This window comes from Electrophorus electricus, chromosome 9 (assembly GCF_013358815.1).
Source record: "Electrophorus electricus isolate fEleEle1 chromosome 9, fEleEle1.pri, whole genome shotgun sequence".
Classification (NCBI taxonomy): Eukaryota; Metazoa; Chordata; class Actinopteri; order Gymnotiformes; family Gymnotidae; genus Electrophorus; species Electrophorus electricus.
In genome coordinates this window covers 23,527,468-23,544,555 of record NC_049543.1, presented here as the reverse complement: position 1 = coordinate 23,544,555, position 17,088 = coordinate 23,527,468, and the positions used below count along the sequence as shown (strand labels likewise).

The window sequence follows — 17,088 nt, the reverse complement described above, 5'->3', positions numbered from 1 at the left end:
TTACTCTCCTTTAAGTTCTTTCAGTACAAAACAAACAACTAAAACTACTAATTGCTAGGAAAACTAACCAAGTTAACAACTTACTAACACCATTTTTGTGTCTACTAAATTACTTTTACGTTGCAGTAGAAGCAATACTAACCCTACTTTTGGACAATCCGTAGACTAGCTAGAACACTATGGGGCTAGCACTCAAAAGAATCTCTGACTAACCAAAATAAAAAATATAGAAATATATTCATTAACTTCAAAGAGAAAGACATGAAAATGGGTCTCAAACAAGCCAAAAATGGGGAGAAGAAAAGGTCTGGAGTGGTAAAAAAAAAAAAAAAAAAAACCCAAACCAAACCGCAGCCAAAAGGTTATTGGAATATAGCGTGTCCTTTTCCTGTGCTTTGCTGTGTAGGTAACAATATCCGTGGATGGGATTCTGACTACCACGGGGTACACACAGGAGGACTACACCATGCTGGGCTCGGACGACTTTTTCTATGTCGGAGGAAGCCCTAGCACGGCCGACCTGCCAGGATCACCTGTTAGCAACAATTTTATGGGTTGCCTAAAGGAGGTAAACAGTTTGTTGTGAACTTTTTTTAATGGCTGTTGAGGGGGCCTCCTAAATTATGCAGTAAAAAGAATCCTGCAGTCTGCATTTTCCTCTCCTTGTGTACCTCTTTGGGTTATTTTTGTTGTTTTTGGGGTTTTTTATCGAAAAGGGAATACTTTACGCTTGCAGAACAAAAACATAAGTAGCAGTAATGAGTAGCTCATATCTTTCACAGTTGCTGCTTTGTATTGTTTGAAATACCAAAAGAAGACATGAAAGATGTTTTAAAGCAATTATCTGAGCCTTTTAAGCTCCAGTTGAGGACCAAATCTAAAATGATGTTGGTGCGAATTTCCAGTTTATCTTCAGTCTGTTAATGGCTATCCAGCTGGGTTTGGAAGAATTAACCAAATGTGTGGTCTTATTTTCCAAACTGAAACTATTGTTGTTATGGACTGAAATTAAACGGGATTTCCTCATTGACATGTATTATTGACATCAGAACTAGGATTAATGTCCAGTAATCGTTGCTATTATAGCCACTAAAACCTAGTGCTTAACCATCTCTCTAAATTATACAAACACACCATGGTTGTATTTTAGGTAATAACAGTGTAATTCTCAGTGTTGTTTATAAGACTTCAGTTGTAAAGGTAGCCTGATGCACATTTGAGAAAATGAATTATTCCAGTAAAGGTTTGTTTTCAAGGATCGATACGGAGTCAGAAGAAATTTATGTTCACATGAGCTGGTGATATTATATCCATGATATAGGACCAGCTGTTGACTAGCTTACACAGCGTCAGTCTGCCGTGATCTACTCACCCAAGTCTTCTGGTTCAGGGGTTCCTGCTTAATTTGGTGTTTTTGAAACGTAACACACACAAGCAATTATTTATAAGACTACACCTCTACCAATTGTCTGTGTGTGTGTGCGCGTGTGTGTGTGAGTGTGTGTGTGTGTGTGTGTATTTGGGTTCTGAATATACAATGCGTGGTTGAATGCTTGTATAGGCATGTACAATAAAACTATTCTTTATTGCACAAGGTAGCAGGTGGCCCTCAAAATGCGTTTCCCTTTGAAAGTGTGGCACAGTGCTCAACAATCACTCCTGCTGCCTTTCCTGCTTTTCCCTTTCTGCTTGTTGTAATCGCTGCACACGTAAAAGCTTCCCCGCAAACGCACTGGACACTTAATGGAGGTTCTGACCCAGCGAGGCCTTTACCCCGCACTGACAGCCTCCAGAGGGGCGCCTGATTTGAGCAGCGCGCCGCTTCACTCTTGTTTTATCTTTCTCGTTTCAAGGCGTTCCGTTCCTACCGCTCGGCCGCGGAGCTCGGACGTTTCTCTCGGCCGTCGTCTCGGGGACGCCGGCCTGTCCTCACTGAACCTTGGGGAAAAAAAAGAGTCCTATGGAGACATTTCGTAACCAGAGTTTGGGTTCCTCGACACATAGCTGCCCTGCTGTCCAATCCCAGCTCATTAGAGAACTCTGCTCGTTAAAAAAAACAAACAAAGGCAGAGTCTCTGCCGCTCGTTTAAACAATAACATTACCCTTCCTGTGGAAAAGAAGTGTATGTCTGTCGGACAGATTTCTCCGGGCAGCATTACCATTTCGAGACCGTGCTTCAAAAATCACATCAAACGCGTCAGGATTAGCTGAGCCTGTCTTGGGGTTTACAGAGAGGAAGAAAGGGCTCATCCTCCTCTTTTTCAGGGCAAATTGGTGTTTTTATTCAACTTGCCTTACATTCTGAGAGCGATGTGTCACCAGCGTCTCCCCACCAGTAAACTTCATGTTAGCAAGGATATTTCAGCTTTAAAATTAGCATCAAGCTAAATGGAATAATTGAGGACAAAGGGGATGTTTATCGACTAGAGTTATTAGCGGCGAGCAATTACACGTGTGCCTGCTTAACATAAGAGTGCAGACTTAATTAAATAATGAACGTGAGCGACGTGATTGAGAACGCTTCGTTAACACCTCTATCCACCTGCGTGCAAATTGGCTGGCGATAAATGTCATCCATATCTCCTTGCTAATTCTTTTCGTGAGAGCTTCATGATGTTTGGCGTGGCACCACCCTGGCCAGCCTCTGCATCATTTCTGGGTGCTCCTTTGCTGCACTGGTACGTGATGTGGAGCCCAGCGTTTGAGGCCAGAGATTCTCCCTGTTTGTTTCTCTGTCACGTTCAGCTTGCACAAGCCCTCGTCAGGCTCTCTGCCGCTGCCGTGCTGGAATCCCTGGCACGTGAGCTATGGCCGAGTCCTTGATGCAGCAGCTGTCTGATTGATCGCGCAGGCCTGTGGTCACGCTCGCAGCCCTGGCGTCGGCGTTCCCCCCTCTCCCTGGCTTCCCTCGGGCCATGGCTCTTCTGTTTTGATGATGAAACGCTGGTGTGGTAATAGCCTAGTTGTCACTTCTCTGGGTCTCGTGACAAATGAGTTCGGCGGGACTTTCTTTTGACTGGGTGAGACGCAGAAACCGAAGCCCTCTTCCAATCTCGCCGGCCCCTAAAAGGTGCCCTTGGTCGCGACTCCTTTGTATTGATTGCGCTTTATTGGCGGTATCTGCTGTGTGCCTGTGGACTCTGTGACTAAAAAACAGAAGAAGTCTGCTCCTTCTGCTCTTTAGCCCTCACCCCTCTCCAGATAGAATCTCTCCACTATCCCCAAAAGGATGGTGACTTTTTTCCAAGTCAGTTTTTTTTCCCCAATGGGATTTGTGCAGTTTTCATGGAGGATTTTGGGCAGCGATGGGAAACCGTATCCAGTATGAGGTGCAGCTGGCGCGTCCCTGCTGGGAGGAGCTGTGGACCGCCTGGTTATCGCCCCCCCCCCCCCTCCCCCCCTTTTTGAATGCATAGCGAATGCGTCTGATTCACATTTTGTAGCTCATCGTGTGAAACACGTAATCACGTCCCAGGTGTGTTGTGGCAGCAGTTAGGTCTTGGTGCTAGCAGTGCTAACCCTAGCAGTGCTAGGCTTTCTATGGGACCCCCTCCTTCTTAACCGCAATGCTCCAAGCTCAAGGGTCTTACATTGCAGATCTTGCCTCTGGCAAGGCACCGAGGCTCAGGTCTCAGGTCTTACCTCAGTCCTCTCTTGCTGTGACGGGACATGCATGTAACTCCACTTTTCTGGGGAAATATTCTCTCTCAACCTTCATCACTGGTTCGTGGTGCTCCTTCATTTGGCAGGACAGCAGGGAGCTGACTTGTGCTAAAGGCTATGCTCTTATATCTCTTTCTAATATGGTGCCATGACCCAGTTTTTTTCATGTGAATGTTAAGTATGACTGCAAAGTTTAGAAAGGTCGATACCCCCTCCCCCAACCTTTGTTGTTTGAGTATTTTCATAATACATATACTGAGTGTATTCAATTATATATTGAGTGAATTAAACACCCCATAATGGTCTTGATACAACAGACAGATTAATTATGACTGTTAAAGGAAATGAGAGGTGTAGCACAGGCATTTAAGTTCCATTCTCCAGTGAGCACTTCCATCTCACCAGTACGTGAATGGGGGGAGACACTGCACTCCATTCACCCTAAACGTCTATGTTCCTGCCACCTGAGAACCACTGGTCTAAACATGCCATCTTAATTCATTATTGGGCACCTGTAATTGACTGTAGACACAGTGGTAAATAAGGTAGACCAGTGGTTGAGAGGCATATCTAGCATGGCCTTGAAGGGTTTCTCTTTGAGAAACATTTGTTTAGGTACATATCTTAAAGCACATTTTGGATCTCTCTATGTTGACATGTCAGGGAACATGTTGGGGTCCATATCACATGGCTGGTATTATCAGTTATAGAAAATTACATAGAGGCAATTAGGCAAAATCTTTCACTTGAACAATAAATTATATAGAATGTTATGGCTATGGTATAATTTTAGTGGATGTGGTTGTTTGGGTTTTTTTATTTTATTTTTATTTTTATTTTTAATTTCCAGATTAAACCCAGTTACACTAAGTTACACCACAGCTCACTGAACTAGCTTACTGAAGTGGCCAATAATGGAACAGCATAGTGCAGTGTTGAATCTTTGACATTTATGGACCTTTGGCATCCCAGTCCAAGTCTGTGTTGTTCTACTTACTGGTTACTTGTTACTGGTTGGCTGGTTAAAGTTTCCCATTTTAGTAGGTGGTCTAGATGCTGGAATTTGTCTGACATCTTGTATAAACCTGAAAAATGACCCTGTCTAGAAGTATTACTCATGTATACAGACTCAAACAAATATCCACGGAGGACTTCCAGATATGTTTGATAAGTTATTAGAGTCAGCCAAGCCTACCTAAGAACAGTGTACTGGTTAGAACGCAGCTTTATAATCTTTCACTGTAAACATTTGGCACTGGAAGTTGTAGGTTCAGATCCTTGTTTTTTTTCCACGTCATACATTCAGCTTATTATTTTTGTCTCATAGCTGTAATCTAACTGCTAAATGCTAATCTTGGACAATTGCTATTTTCATTAAATGTTTCTCTTTCAGAGTGGGTGCAATGCCCCTACTCTGAGCAAACTGCTAAACAAGACCACACACTATAAATCCTTTGCATATCAAAGTAGCTTTTGCGCAGTGTAAAAATTCAAGGTATACATTACTTTTCTAGCCATTGCATGTCAAAGCTTATTATATAAACTAAATAGATTTGGGTCATATACACCTGTGGCGTGTTCAGCTGTGAGTTCTTATTATGTCTTGGCTTGCAGCCAAACACACAGAATGCACTAGTCACAGTGAATGATGCCCCCTCCAGGTCAGGCGTTTTTCCCAGAGGTGAGAAGCTGCTCCTGGTGGGATGCCAGGGCTGTGTTGGGTACGGCGGGGGCTCCGCTGCGGAGCTCCGCCCTGGCTCGCTGAGATCCCGCGGGGGTTTACGGGCAGAGCAGGGAAGTGGCAGGGTCTGTCTGTGCGACGAGAGAATGACAGAAGGCTCCTCTCATCTAGCTTTGAAAGGATCAGCTCTGACAGGTCAGAGCTGCGCTGGCGTGCAGGGCTACATCCAGAGGAGAGCGACAACCAGTTGCACGTAACAGGAGTAAAACTGCATGAACTTTTGTTTCTGTAGTTCAGATACTTGTTATGGAAAAGTGTACTGCTCGAAACTTTTCTATTTATAATTTTTTTTGTTTGTTTGTTTGTTTGTTTTGTTTTGTACATTTGTAAGGCCCTACTAAATTCACAGGAAAAGACTCATTTCATGGACCTAGTTTCTTAAAAATGGCGAGTTTCACTGATTTTTAGAAAACAAATGCTACATTTCATGCTATTTACTAAATAACACTCAGCTAGCTGACGCAGATGAAAATGCTCTTCATGTTTTGACATGTGCAGCTCTGTCCATAGGCAGCATCATGGTAACATTAGACTAGCAAGAACCTGAAACATCAGACAACCTCCAAAATATGACAGCGATGTTTGTAATTACAACTCAAAGTTTTTGACAAAACCAGGGATTGTTAAAACCAGTGTGTACTACATTTAAATCAGAAAGGGACTTCCCAGAAAGGAGAACTTGTGCAGGTCAAAAATAGGATGAAAAGAGATTGAGGGTCATGCATAATGGTGAGGTAAAAAAGAATGTAAAATGGACATTGCTGCAAATACATTAAGCTTCAACATATGCACAATTCACGAAAAAGGATTTAGAATGTGTGCAGTGTTATATGCAGCAGTGTTCTACATATGATCAGAAATGCAGTAAAATGTGGTCATTGGCAAATTTCCTTGAGTGAATATACAATGTCCTTATTATTAAGAGAAGTTTGACCATAAATATTGTTTCGCTTGCTTTATCACCTTTAGACAATCCAAATATTATATGATCACCTTTTAGCTTAATGTCAATACAGATTTTTAAAAATGATTTGTTTAGATAAATCCAAAACCCATAACAGTACTGAAAAATGAATGACGGATTCATCAGTTAGTGCAAAATGAGCGTTTAGTGTTTAACAGAAAGATTAAGTTAGTAATATTGGTTGGATAAAGCTACATTAGCTACATATTAGGAAAAACCCTGATCACTGATATCATCTGATTGATTTACATAGCAACAGAAAAAATTATGAGCTCTGGCATTTAACTCTGTGCTGTCCAGTTAAGGCATATATCCAATAATTTTCCAATTTTCACGCATTTAATGAAAAATTGGATATTTCCAATTGAAAGTTGATTTCATGGTCTGTGACATGATTTTTCAGAATCATAAATTTGGTACAGCCCTATATGTTTGATAACACAATGTTTCTAGTCTTTCCATAACTGTTTTTTTTTTTTTTTTTATTGTTTGGAACTGAATTCATCTTGGTTTTCAGAAAACATTTTGCTGTGCGTAGCACACATCCTCGGTGTGGGCAGTATTATGTCATGCTTGCTTGGAGCACGTGTCATGGGCCATCCTTACGCCTCACGCTCCTTGAGATAACACACTGTCCATCTATGTATGCTATTTTACCAACGTATTATGTTAACTGAAACAGACAGCGTAGCCTAATTCTCTGCAGGGCAAGTGTGATGTAGACGTAGTCCTGAAAATGAAATCCTTTTTAAGAGTGGTACTCCACTGATGCACTCCTGATATGGCGTAGTTTCAGGCGAGCTTTGTTAGTTTTCTACCACAATTCTAGTGCCCTCCTTTCCTGTTGACCCCTGGCCTATCATTCGACAGGTGGTATACAAAAACAACGACGTGCGACTGGAGCTCTCCAGGCTGGCTTTGCAGGGCGACCACAAGATGAAGATCCATGGTGTGGTGGCCTTCAAGTGTGAGAACGTGGCCACTCTTGACCCCATCACGTTTGAGACCCCGGAGGCCTTCATTACCCTGCACAAGTGGAACACCAAGAAGACGGGCTCCATCTCCTTCGACTTCCGCACCACGGAGCCCAATGGCCTGCTGCTCTTCAGCCACGGGAGGCCCAAGCAGCAGACCAAGGAGGCCAAGAGCCCCCTCACACTGAAGGTGGACTTCTTCGCCATCGAGATGCTGGACGGACACTTGTATCTGCTGTTGGACATGGGCTCGGGCGCCACCAAGACGCGGGCGGTCAACAAGAAGGTCAACGACGGCGAGTGGTACCACGTGGACTTCCAGAGGGACGGGAGATCAGGTATGATCCCAGCCCCTCCCCCTTTCTCGAGAATCACTTGAGCAGTTTGTCCTTAATCCTGAACATGCAACTGGCTTCTGCTGTCAGCCTCACCAACTAAACCGCGCTCATGTTCCACAGAACCCTCATTCGCAGCTTTCCATCTTTCTTGTTTTTCTTACCTTTAACGAACAAACAGCTCCCTTATTTAAAAACAAAAAACAAAAAACAAAAAAAAACATTTCCTCCTCAGCTGCCCTCAGCCCCTTTAGGGCGGGAGTCAGGAAGTTTATCAGCCAAGCCCGTACAGACTTCCTGCTCGCCCCGGCGGACTAGCGTGCTCCCTGCGCCCGCGGTGCGCCCTACACCGGCTGCCTCCGCTGCACCCGGTCCGCTGCCATCGCGCTCCGCCCTGATTTGCTTATCTAAGCAGCAATTAGTTAACGCACGCTTGTGACCGAGGCCTCGCCAATGTCACACCACAAATCAGAACCTGCTGACAATGTTTCCCACTCCGTCTCCAGAGTTGGGAAACCGCATTAGCCGTTTCATTACCTCTGCAGCCATATGGAGGGTGAGGACCCGAGTCCCCGTGCCAGTGGAGGACTGCCACCCTGTCTGCGGCAGCGACGGGGTTCCTTAACACCGCCAGTTCCACTCCTGTTCTCAGTGTGCCGTGGTGTTGGGGGAACATGGTGCTGAAAGATCTGGAGGGCTCGTGTTTCTGACCGTCCTTGGGGCTCTGGGCTGTCGTTCGTAATGAGTTACGAGCGGTTTATGGCAGCACGGCTCTGACCGATGAATTCACTCCCTGCCTTTGATGTAATTATGCTTGATAGCCTTCATGATGTACCAGAATCAAGAGACGAACACTGTGGTTTGATATTTTGCCTCATATCTTGGTCATTATTACCTCTTTGAGTTTGTTCTTAAGACAGAAACACTTGTTTGGGATCTGAGACTCTCGTACACACATGTTAATATATCGACTCTAATTAAGATATCCATGCAGCACTGGTCTGAACCCCAAAAACATGTCTAACCTGTGTGTTAAAACATTAGTAAAACACACTGAATCACACAGTTTTCCTGGAGGATTTAAATTACACCAAAGAAAAAACTTGTTGCATCATATTTTGGGCCTTGTTACTCCCCCAGACTCCAAGACTGAAGAGTGTAGTGTTTATACATGGACTAGCTGCTTTCAACACTTTCAAAAGAAATGTTTTGGAGAATGACCCAAAACCGACTGCTAAGTCTGGCCTTGAGTATGCTCTGTGTTTCATGTTTTTCACTGCTCACCCATTCATTGTTAAATAAACCTTTAGCATGCGCAGCGGGCAGTTATGGATAAAGGCCCTGTGACCCTTGCTAAAGTGTAATCCCATTTCCCAGCACTCGGTGAATTAGAGTCCCAGTCCATGCACTCACCGGGGCGTGTCGTAACCTCACACTGTGCGAACCCTAATCCCAGCTGCACTGGAACGTAATCCCAGGCCAAACCCTGGCAGAGACGCACTGACTAAAGCAGTACCTAACACTGTCTCGCCATGAAAAGCTATGTGAAATGTGATTAAAGATTAATAGATTCTATTTCACATTAATAATGAATAAATTCTATTTCGGTCTGTCATAAGGAAGGTACTTTGGTGATCACAGTTCTCCACGTATCACATTATTGAAGGACAATATTCTGTATTCTGACCGTCTCCAGTTAGCTCATCCTGCTCTAAATCTGTTGTCTGTTTTTCTTTCTCTCTTTCTCAATTCTTTATCTCATCCCACATCTCTTCCATTTTGTTTGACTTCTTTCCTTCCATCTCTCCCTCTCTCACCCTCTCTCTCTCTCTCTCTGTCTCTCTCCGATCTGCCTGTGTTGCTATGGAAACGCGAGCCCATCTCTCCAAGGAACATGTCTGTTACTGCGCCGTGCTTGCCTGAGATGCAGGATAATGCAATTGCTGCCTGTTTTTCTCCCGCTTCAAGCCGGTGACCTGGGTGTGTTTTAGCCCACGCTGGTCCCAGCTAACTCAGGAGATGGGCACTCGGTTGTGGAAACACCCACTGGGCCAGAGCACTAACACAGTCCCCCCCCAGCACACATTGAGTCATCAGCAACAATGCAGAAACAATTCAATAACAAGTCCATTAGACAGACTTGTATCATGTTTGATACCGTTCCCTCGCAGTGCATGTAGTCGAAACACGGCCGGAACAGCCGGGGCGTTTGTGAATTTCATTTCCCCTCATCCCTCCACACAAACAGCCTCATTTATCACACTTTATTAAATCTCAGATGTTGATAGCACGGTTTTGTCTGATAAATCCAGAACACCACTCGGTTTTGTCCCAGAGAAAAGACGCATGTAGAGAACCCAGATAAGAAAAGTGTTTAAAGTTCAGCTCTGCGCTCATCTGTGCCTGCTAGCTGTTGTGGCACCACAGTGCCATTTGTCTTGGGACCTCTGACTCTTGCTTAATAATGCATTGCGTGGAAGTAACATTTAAATCACACGTCCCAGGGGTGCTGGAGTCTTGACGCGAGTGGTGCAGTGGGCATTTCATGACTAGGCTGAGATGCTTTATTAATAAACAACCCGCACAGTATCCCCTAAAGGAGCCGGAGACACTGAGGAGAGTTGAGTGACGGCTTCTCCTCAGGGCAATGCCTAATTCACCGATTGAAAACTGAAACTGAATTGATTCAGTCCCTGATTTGCTGAACCCTGTACTGACTCAGTAGATGATTCACTGAACACTGAACTGATTCAGTCTGCCAGTGAGGAATGATCTAGAAGGGTATGGTGAGTTTACCTGGTACTGGCACAGAGGGTCTCACTTGTTACATAGGAGCAGAGCAAATTGGCCAACTTTGTTTATTGTTTTGGAAGGTTTCATATTTATTTTTCATTTTGCACTTTTTTTTATGCATTTTTTTTTGAGTCATAAAAAGTAACACTTTTGTGCTTCCACCCAGCCACTGGCTCCGTGTGCTCGGAGGAGAGTGGAGAGAGCCTAAACGTGTCATACTCAATCACACGCGACTGCGAACCGACCGGCACAATCTCGGCAATAAAGACGCTCCTCTCCCTACTGCAGAATAATTTAGCAGTGTGTGATGCTAAAGGCAGGTTGACATACATAGAGATGCAAAATAATGTCACCCATATCATGCAGGGATGGTGTTTTTTCCAGACAAGCCACTCTGGAGGGCAAATTTACTGACAGGTGAATACGGCCATGTGTATTGTAAAAGGGGTTAGTAGCATCAGACGCTGTGTTTTAGACACGCCCGATTAGATTTGCTGCCCAGAGAGTCTCGCGCCGTCGCTTTGAACTGGGGGAGCGTGGCCGACAGCAAGCCTCTGACGAGACTGCTGCTTTCTCCTAACCCGGCAGCCATCCCATGTCAGGCCTCAATTTAACGGGATTCCCATAATCCCCTCTGAATACGGCCAGGAGACTCCGGGCCCAGGACAGCCGAGACGCCGGGCAGGAGGAGATGAAAGTCACATTATACAGAGACAAAGGTCATATCTGTGTGCACTAATGAGACCATTTCGGACGGATCGAGTGAACGGAATATGTCCGCTGCGTCGTATGCCCTCAGCAAGCTCCATTTATTCAATGTTTGGTTAGAACAGCTTTGTCCTTTGTTGCTCTCTCTCTCTCTCGCTCTCTCTCTGTCGCTCTCTCTCTCTCTCTCTCTCTCTCTAGTTTTTTTCCCCCATTTGTATATCCCGCTTTTATCGTTAATTCTTTGTTTAGAAACGTTCTGTCTTTTTCTCTTTTACCGTCGCCGGCCATCATATTTCAGCAGTGGCACTGACATTGTTTTTCCAACAGGCTTATTGACTGAATTCTCCCCTCCGCCTGTAAGTAATTCTCGCCAGCCTTGGCTGAATCAATCGCTGGGGTTTTCCACGTCACCCCCAATGGCACATCACTCCAGGTGGGGGGTTTGGGGGTAGTGGTGGGCTGGTGAGACTATTGGGCTTAATGGCTTAAAAAAACCATAACTCAGCTTTGATTACACAATTTCCCTGCGGAAGAGTCGCGTGAGAGCACACCGGTGGTGGGGGGCTTGAGGAGCTGTTCAGATGCCAACAGCACCTGTGTATCAGTGCGGGTATACAAGGGAGAGAACAGGCACCGCGCGCGTGCTGACAAGGCTTGTTAACTTTGTACAAAGCGTGCGTTCGGCAAACGTCGTGTTCAGCTGGGCCCCTTTAGATGTTTCCTGAGAGTTGATGGTTTAAGAGTTTTGGGGGAGGAATCCGTCTGTATTTTGTTTTGTTAATGACCATCAGCTAAAGCAAGACGTCTACTGAATTTAAAAAAAGAAAGTTCATTTTTGCTTCTTACTCCCGTGATGTGGCATGTCTCTGACCGTCTTGTACTTACTTTATGTGGTATGTAGTATTACTTTATATTAGAATGATAATGTGGAAATTAGATTTTCCAGAGGCAAACAGGAGGTTTTGCATAGACTAGGATTATTGCAAAAGAGATAAATTATAGTTTGCTGCACGCTAAGCTGTTGAGGGGCCTACATATATGTTTCACTCCTGATAGGACATAATTAACACATTTGTTAGATGTGATCTGGTGCTACAGCAGCTGTTAATGCAATAGAATCTTGAATAATTAAATGAATTATCCCCTATTATTAAAAAAATAGCTTAATTGCTGTTAGGAGTTGGAAACCCTGCTTTTAAACGGTGGGGGTACGTTAGTAGAGCACCGCACACGTTACTGCATGGCTGTATTTGCAAAGGCTATTTTGAAGGTGTATTTGTCACTATGCCACCATTTCTTCCCTACAATTTCTCTTGTTATTTGAGCATTTTTTGCCTTCTTAAACTACTTGCCAGTAGACCTTAAAATATTCATCCTGTTTTCCATGAGTATCAGTATTCTGGATTTTGCCTGCTTTTCGCCAGCCATAATGGGCTGAACTTCATTATCCGCTGTAAATATTTGCTGCCAACATGTTTTTTCGAACCCACCCCACAATAACCAATCGTTCTTTTTCCGCTTTTGCGCCAAGGGCGTAAGGACAGAGGAGGCTTTTTCATAGCCTTGTGGGTAGCTTAAATTTGCACCCTCCGCTTTAACTCAGTCCCGAGACCCGGGGCCGACACGCTAGAACCTTCCACGGTAACGAGCTTGATGAAGTGGGCTCATTAGCTTCTACCTGGGGGACGCGTGTGTCCGTGGGCCCCCGCGGTGTATGCCAGGATGAGGACACTGTGACAGGCTACCAGCTGGAGCCGACCCAGCCTGGGTCACGGCCAGCTGAAGCACGCTGACCAGCTCTGGGCTGCCGGCTGCCGGAGGGGGTTTTATTCACGGGAGCGTCTCGGCCTCGTCGCACTCCGCTGTTGTTGCATTTTTTTCTCCACCCATGTTCTTTACTTATTAATAATAAAAAAGCAGAATTTAAGGAGATGCAAATTGGACCGGGGACTGGCGGAGTTTTAGCGGTAGCTGATGCAGAAGCTTGAGTAATTGGGATAACAAACGCAGGCGTAAAAAAGGAACACAAGTCAGGGCGTATTGTTTTCCGTCCTTTTGTAGAGGTTCTTCCGTTCTCTGGGCAAGGTTCCTTCATCGCATGTGCTGTTCCCCGGGACTGCCCGGTTCCTGCAGCACACCTGGCAAAGGGAGTGCGTGCACTGTGATATTGATAAATATGTGACTAGCTCTGGACACGAGTGTCTGCCCAGCGTACTCGTGATGCCGTGTTGATCTTTTCTCCGGTGTTCTTATCCAAACTGCAACCCCAACGCATTTCTCCTAATGAAGGCAAAATGAAGCCTCAAAATGTCTTAATGGTTGCGGATGTTGGGCACTCACTGACCATAAAAGTGTGGTTCCCTAATATAGATCCAGATATCCTCAAAATAAAATGTCTATTCTGCACTGTGTGGAGTCCTCCTAGCCACCAATTTATCAAAGACTCAATGTGGTGGAACGTAGAGGCCCAAAACAACAAAATGGTTTCACTGTTTGGGCACCTAAGGACTGAATTGTAGCTGCAATTTATGACATCTAATGTTTAATTGTCACGTTCGTTAGGACAGCTCAGGCTTGTTAATGCATTTAACGCATGTAAAATTATGCTAATCTCGTAAAATCCAAACTGCTCAGTCTGCCATGCTTGTCCCTCTCCACACCTTGTTGGTCTGCTAGACTCGGCACTCGGGTTTGGAAGTACAAAGCATGCGAGTTTTCCTGTTTGGCTGCTTGAAGTGCAGACGGCAACTCTTCGGGGACAGATTAAAATATATTCAAAAGCACTCGTCGGTGAGTGGATCCTTACACATAACTATGATTGGGAGTGGGCGGTAGAGGGTGATGCATCCCTCCCTGTCTCTCTCTCTCTCTCTCCGGCTGATGCACAACAGCTCAACCAGCTGCTCTGTGTATAGATTGCCAGCAGTGGTGTGTGGTGTTGTGACATCAGCACACGGCATTAATTACAGATCCACAAAGGCCTGTAATGTGGAGATCAAAGACATCCACAATCAAGCGCGTCCACCGGCCTCCTCCTGACCCCCCTGGCCTGACCTGAGGCCTTCACAGTCCCGGCAGGTGCACGAGCGCCTCCGCGCTTCAGATCAGGACGTAACCAGGGCAACGGGCACGGAACGCACGGCGGCTCTAAGGATGGACCAGCCTACCTAGATCCCCGCATTTAAACTGCCTCTTGATGCTAATTTGTCCGACACCTACCATTGTTTGCAAGAATCCTTGATGCAGTGCTTGGTGCTGATGTGTCTTATTTGTTGTGTGAAATGTCTCGCGTCCCGATGTCGCGATTATATCCTCCCATTTACTTGCCACTACTCCCTTGCAAAAGAGGTTGTAACATTAAGAACAAAGTTAATAAACAAATAATCAATAAAGACACATGGCTTCAGACTGGCTTCCATCTTAATAGATGGAAGCCTGCTGTAATCGGACGTTCTGTCCGGCCGGCTGGGATGGTTGATGGGTGGCCTGCTTCTCTCCTCGTCCTTTGACCTTTTTAGTGGCAGCGGAAAAAAAGCGGAACGGGGGCACATAGGCGGATCGCTCCCAGTGTGCCTCGCTGCCGCTCGATACTAAAAGCTCGTACGTGATTAGGAAAAACGCGGGACAAACGCTACGTCACACGTTCGATAGGCACGGCGATGCTATATTGACTCGGAACACTAATTAAACATATTTTCGTCCACATCGACTCTCCAATTGACCGTTTTTGTTTTGTAGCCTCCTAGGTAACGCCAGCAATTATGGGGCCATTTAAATCGCCTCCTTTTACCCCCTCAGTTTGTATTGACTGATGTAGCAAGCATGTTGTTTTTTTGCAAAGCCGTCACCAAGCTTCCTCTGCCTTTCCACTCCCAGGTACCATTTCCGTGAACACCATCCGCACGCCCTACCAGGCCCCGGGAGAGAGCGAGATACTGGACCTGGATGATAACCTGTACCTGGGAGGGCTGCCCGGGAACAAGGCAGGCCTGGTCTTCCCCACGGAGGTGTGGACGGCGCTGCTCAACTACGGCTTCGTGGGCTGCGTGCGCGACCTGTTCGTCGACGGTCAGAGCAAGGACGTGCGGCGCACAGCCGAGGCCCAGAAGGCGGCCGGCGTGAAGCCCTCCTGCTCTAGGGAGGCACCCAAGCAGTGCCTGAGCAACCCCTGCTTGAACCACGGCGTCTGCCGGGAAGGCTGGAACCGCTACGTCTGCGACTGCGCCGCCACGGGCTTCCTGGGCCAGTCCTGTGAAAGAGGTGGGACAGGCTTTGCTTCCCTGTGCCTTGGTTTATTCATTTCAATGTCCTGGGATTTTGTAGTGGGAGAGGGGTTGGGGGGGGGGGGGTATGGGGGTGGTCTGGACGGCCAGCCTTTGCCCGCGCTGCGTCGGTCCAGGCCCAAGAACTCCTCCCAGGCCGGACCGGGTCCGGTCGAGTCGAGGGCATGCGATGAAACGGATGTTGCGATGTAAGTGAAGGGCTGGCGGGGTAGCACCAGGAATGCGAGCGCTCCGCGCGAGAGGCCACGGTCTCCGCAGAGACCCCGAGTGTGATCGCACGATGTCCATATCACAGTCCTGCGCCGTTAAAAAGTCAAGCCGTTTGTGTTTTATGGGCAATGTAAACTTTACGCTCAGAGCAGCAGTCATGGTATCTCACGGCGGACAGTTGTTTTGTGTGTTGTGAAATTCAGTGTGACAAAATGAGTGCGTGACTTCCATCCATTCCGTAATGTGTGCAAACCTCCTTGACATGAAAGTGTTTCTATATAAATTGTGTAAATGAGCCTTTGTAGTAACTGAAAGACAAACTGCTCACAGTATCTCTTTACGCTCTATAAGAGTTTATTAGTGGACCAAATTACATTTGAGTTTCTGAAAGAAAACAAACAAAAAACATACATGACCTGCTAGGTCTCCTGTCATGGTGCTGCCCACATCTGTGGAAAAGCGTAATTGGTTTAGAGTTCTTGAATCTGCCTTTCCTTGTGTGAGGTAGTAGGAAGGGGGGGGCAGAGGTAGAGAGAGGTAGAGAGAGAACGAGAGAGAGAGAGAGAGAGAGAGAGTTGTCCCTGGGAGTGTAATTAGGGAGATCGCTTTCCCACTTGGCTGACGTGTGTCTGAGAGGCACTGTCTTGCCTGAGAGGCACTGTCTTGCCAGCTGCCCTGTGCGTGCCGTGGCAGATGTTGCTGTTTATTGTAGTGGCAGTGCTCCGCGGGCTCTCGGAGCGAGACGGCGGGCCGACGCTACCACGTGTGCCCTCTGCTCCTCTGCTTTGCTTTCATCTCTAGTTGGCCTGTGGAGGAGGTGTGAAAGGTCACACACCTCGCCGCTCGCTCGAGGGAGAGACAACGCTGGCAGCAGAGAGGCGGGTGACCCCGCTTTGGCCGACACACCTAGCCAGCATGCACAACTGGCCCAGATAAGAGCCCACTGACCTCCCTTACTGAGACCGAGGCCGATTAGCACAGCAGGTAATGAAGAGGGGCCCTGCCTGTGAGTGCACACACACACCCAAACACACACATAGTATGGAGATCAGACATGTAACCCTGGTCTGCAGCAAAAAATCAAGTTATCCGTGCACAAAGACACAGTCACCGGCTAGCCAGGGCCAGTATTTAAAAACAAAACAAAAAACGCCAACATCGTGGCGTTTTCTCATACGGTGGTGATGAGAGAATTCTGAGAATGGTGTGATAGGGGAAAATGTTCCAGCAAAAGGGCATCCTGTGGACAAGTCTTCAAGAAATGCACAACCCATCATTCCTATAACAGCAGACCACCAGTTCAAGTGCCACCGCTGTCTAAGAGAACCAGAAAACAAGCGCAAAAAAAAAAAGGATCTCTAAGCAGTGGAAAAACATCGCCCGGTAGGTGAAACCAGATCTCCGCTGTGCCACGCT

General features: G+C 46.3%; 1 protein-coding gene across 30 annotated transcripts in view; it reads left to right on the top strand.

The window, feature by feature from the left end:
• LOC113578995 (neurexin-1a-like) overlaps positions 1 to 17,088 on the top strand; it is a 233,413-nt gene that overhangs the window by 74,950 nt on the left and 141,375 nt on the right. For all 30 annotated transcript variants that reach the window (XM_027012603.2, XM_027012602.2, XM_035529938.1 and 27 more), the window contains 3 exons: positions 407 to 568; positions 7,240 to 7,681; positions 15,056 to 15,439. In XM_027012603.2, the coding sequence (XP_026868404.2) occupies positions 407 to 568; positions 7,240 to 7,681; positions 15,056 to 15,439 (988 nt within the window). The remainder of the gene's footprint in view (positions 1 to 406; positions 569 to 7,239; positions 7,682 to 15,055; positions 15,440 to 17,088) is intronic.